The sequence below is a fragment of the Panthera pardus genome, unplaced genomic scaffold (genome assembly GCF_024362965.1).
Source record: "Panthera pardus isolate Hobbes unplaced genomic scaffold, ASM2436296v1 HiC_scaffold_27, whole genome shotgun sequence".
In the NCBI taxonomy this organism is placed as follows: Eukaryota; Metazoa; Chordata; class Mammalia; order Carnivora; family Felidae; genus Panthera; species Panthera pardus.
Window position 1 is genome coordinate 64,529,378 of NW_026526843.1, and position 3,886 is coordinate 64,533,263.

General features: G+C 46.4%; 1 protein-coding gene across 1 annotated transcript; it reads left to right on the forward strand.

Moving 5' to 3' along the window:
• Positions 1–777: 777 nt before the first annotated feature.
• MAGEE2 (MAGE family member E2) lies at positions 778–3,095 on the forward strand. Its single transcript, XM_019439240.2, has one exon. The coding sequence runs from the start codon at positions 990–992 to the stop codon at positions 2,559–2,561; it is 1,572 nt and encodes a 523-aa protein (XP_019294785.2). The 5' UTR covers positions 778–989; the 3' UTR covers positions 2,562–3,095.
• The last annotated feature ends 791 nt before the right edge of the window (positions 3,096–3,886 follow it).

Here is a 3,886-nt window from a genome sequence, read left to right on the forward strand (position 1 = left end):
AATTGACCCTACATTAGGGCAACTATTTCCATCTAACTTATATGAGTCATTTTTAATGAATAGGGTTAAAAAAATTCTTTGAATGGCAGATGGTGTCAGAGAACGTACTTATGCTTGAGATTCTGACAGACTTGTGTTCAAATACTCCTCTCTTCCATATGTTGCTCCCTGATTTTGAACAGGTAAATTCACTTCTGTGACCCAGTTTCCTCATCTGTAAAATGAGGACCATTAAGAGTATCTACCTCATAGCTAACATTAAGTGTTTTAATGTGGGGCAAGTGAAAGTACCAGAAATTGCCTTGTACATAGTACATGCTCCATAAAGTTTAGCTTTCATTATTATCACCATTGTTTGAACCTACCCCAGAATGTAAGCTCCATACAGAAAGAGGTAATCATTATGTTTGTCCTCTGCTGTATCCCTAGTACCCAGCACTGTGCCTGACATGTGGTATGTACTCAAGAAATGTCTGCTGAGTGTGTGGATAAATTAATGAAACCATAAAATAATTCTCATTGTTAGCATCCTCCTCTTCGTCTTTGAATCTTCTGTTAACGTGGCGCTTTTTACCTCACAGAAAAACTGATGTCATTGAACATCTCTCATTCCTTGTTAATTCTGCTTTACCTCCGTTTGTTGCCCCTTTCTTGAATTCTCGGCTCTAAAATGTTTGAATCCAGCAGCAACCACTTCAACCAGCCTAGTCTTCCTGGCAGCCCTAGTGGGCAGGAGTGGGGGACTGGAAGCGGGGCGTGGCCACCATGCCGCAGAACAAGACTGCGCCTGCGTAGGCTGCGGCAAAGCTAGGCACTGAGAAGCTAGCGGTTATTTGCTCACTGGTTGTGTAGAAAGATCGCTTCTCTCTCCAGCTCTCCCTCCTGATCCCGGGTCTCTGGCTTAGGATTTGTGCTGAGGCACCGACTCCTACCATCCTCTCTCTGACAGATTGCTGATTTCCCCGTTCCTGCTGCTGACTCCTGGAACCATGTCTCTGGTAAGCCAGAACGCGCGCCGCGGCAGCGCAGAGACCACTGCAGATTACGGCGACCGTCAGGGTGAGATGCAGGCTAGTGACGCCTCTGGGTCTCCGACCTCCATGCTTGTTCCCCAGGCCCTCCAAGGCCCTCATGCGCTAATCAACCCTCAGGGTGCCAGCGCTTCCCAGACTGCGCAGGACCCGAATGACCTCGAGGTCCTAATTGAAGAGCAGTCCCAACGTTTGGGGGCGCTCAGGGTCCACGACCCTCTAGAAGACAGGTCAATTGCTTTGGTGAATTTCATGCGAATGAAAAGCCAAACCGAGGGTTCTATCCAGCAAGCAGAGATGCTAGAGTTCCTCAGAGAATACTCAGATCAGTTCCCTGAGATCCTTAGACGAGCCTCAGCCCACCTGGATCAGGTCTTTGGGTTGAACCTTAGGGTTCTTGATCCCCAGGCTGACATTTACAGCCTAATCAGCAAACGGGGTTTCCAGACCACTGATCACATAACAGAATCCTTGGATGTGCCAAAGGCAGGTCTCCTGGCCTTGGTCCTAGGCCACATCCTTCTGAATGGCAACCGGGCAAGAGAAGCATCCATTTGGGACCTGCTGTTAAAGGTTGATTTGCTGGGTGATCCCCAGAGGATCAACAACCTCTTTGGGAACACAAGGAACCTGCTCATTACTGACTTTGTGCGCATGCGGTTCTTGGAGTACTGGCCAGTTTATGGCACTAATCCCCTCGAATTTGAGTTCTTGTGGGGCTCTAGAGCCCACATGGAAATCACAAAGATGGAAGCCCTGAAGTTTGTGGCAGAGGCCCATGATGAAGAACCCTGGAGCTGGCCAGAAGAATATAACAAGGCCCTGGAAGCTGACAAAGCCAAAGAAAGAAGACAGGCTGCTGGCTTGGAATTCTGGTCAGAGGACACTATGAACGATAAGGCCAATGATTTGGTCCAGTTGGCCATTAATGTCACTGAGGAGTTGCTGCCTATACATCAGGATGAGCTACTGGCTCACACTGGCAAAGAATTTGAGGAAGTGTTCCCAAATATCCTCAGTCGAGCTACTCTAATCCTTGATCTATTCTATGGATTCTCTCTGATTGAGGTTGATACGAGTGAGCACATCTACCTCCTTGTCCAGCAACCAGAATCAGAAGAAGAGCAAATGATGTTAGACAGCCTGGGGAGACCCACTCAAGAGTATGTGATGCCAATTTTGGGTTTGATCTTCCTGATGGGCAACCGCGTCAAAGAGGCCAACATTTGGAACATGCTTCGTAGATTCGGTGTGGATGTAGGGAGAAAGCATGCCATCACCTGCAAGCTTATGAGACAGCGCTACTTGGAATGCAGGCCACTGTCCTACTCTAATCCAGTTGAGTATGAGCTTCTATGGGGTCCTCGAGCTCACCTTGAAACTACCAAAATGAAAGCCTTGGAGTATATGGCCAGGCTGTACAGAAAGCGACCACAGGACTGGCCAGAGCAATATAGGGAGGCTGTTGAAGATGAGGAGGCCAGAGTCAGATCTGAGGCAACTGCCATGTTCTTCTTTGGCCCCATGTGAAATCTGGGAAAATGTATCATGTTAGTTGGGTGTCATCAGTTATAGATGCCCTGGGGAAATGGGCACTGGGGACCCAAATCACAAGTCAGTCAGGGCTGGGGTGGAACGTACACATTGTGTTTGCTATTTGTGTTCTATTTCTAATAGTATTCCCTCCCTTACAATATACCCTTGAATTAGGTTCATGATCAATGTTTATAAATGAAATTGCTCATTTGCTATCCCTGTCTTGTTTTAATATAAAACTCAGATATCTGTGTAAATTGTATTGATAATGTTTACATCTTTCTATGATGTGGAAGAGAACATAAAAATGTTCTTTAATTGTTTAAAATAATTAGTAAAATGTTGTGGTGCAAAAGTTAAGTAACAATAGTAACAACACACACACAACAAAATCAAACACAATATCACTGATCTATGGATGCCTTCTTTGTGTCTACTGTTGTTGTGTAAGAAAAAAATTGCTGGCATTTACCTGTATTTGCTTTGCTGTTCCAAATGTAGTGAAAAATAAAAGCATAATGAATTAGACACCATGCTTAAGGATTCTTTTATTCAACAAACATTTATTAAGCACCTGCCATGCTCAGAGCACATGCTTTGTGCTGGAAATATAAGGGTGAAGAAGACCCAGCTGAACCCAGGGCTTAAGGGGAAGGGGCCACTGAAGTAAACCAGAAAATGTTTTATTGCTGTGGTAATATAGTAGGGGTAAGCTCAGAGTGCTAGGAGAGACCACAGTAGTAACTTCCAGCTAAGCTGTAGGTGCTGGGAGGGGACAGTGGAGAAGGCAATGGGGCACAAGAAGGGCTAGGGAAGGGGCAGGGGTGTCCAGCAAATGATTAGTGGGGGAGTGGGTGAGGTGGTGGAAGGGGAGTATGAGGTGCTATGTAGGGCTGAGGGCAAATTCTCCTTTAGTGACTTCTTTTCTAAGACCTGAGATTGGAAAGGAGGAGGGAGGGATTGTTTATGAAGTCAGGGGCGGTATGTAAAAACACCTCTTGGGGGATTCAGAAAGACAGTGTTGAGTTCAAGGGGGAAGTGGGAGAGGGAAGCCTGGGGCAGAGGTAACAAAGACCCATATTCTCAGAGAGTGGGTCTTGGGAACCAATAATGATTCTCCTGAAGGCAACTGGTCTTGGATCTTGGGTCAGACCGAACAATCTACCTGAAGCTCTACCCAGCCATCTCTGCCACTGCAGTTTACTTCCACATCCAAGCTGTTAAGGTGAGTACTTTGGCTCTCTTCATCCTGATCCTTCATGCAGCCTCTAACCCTGCTCACAGCTGTCCCTAAGCTTTCCCCAGAGAGCCTGCAAAAA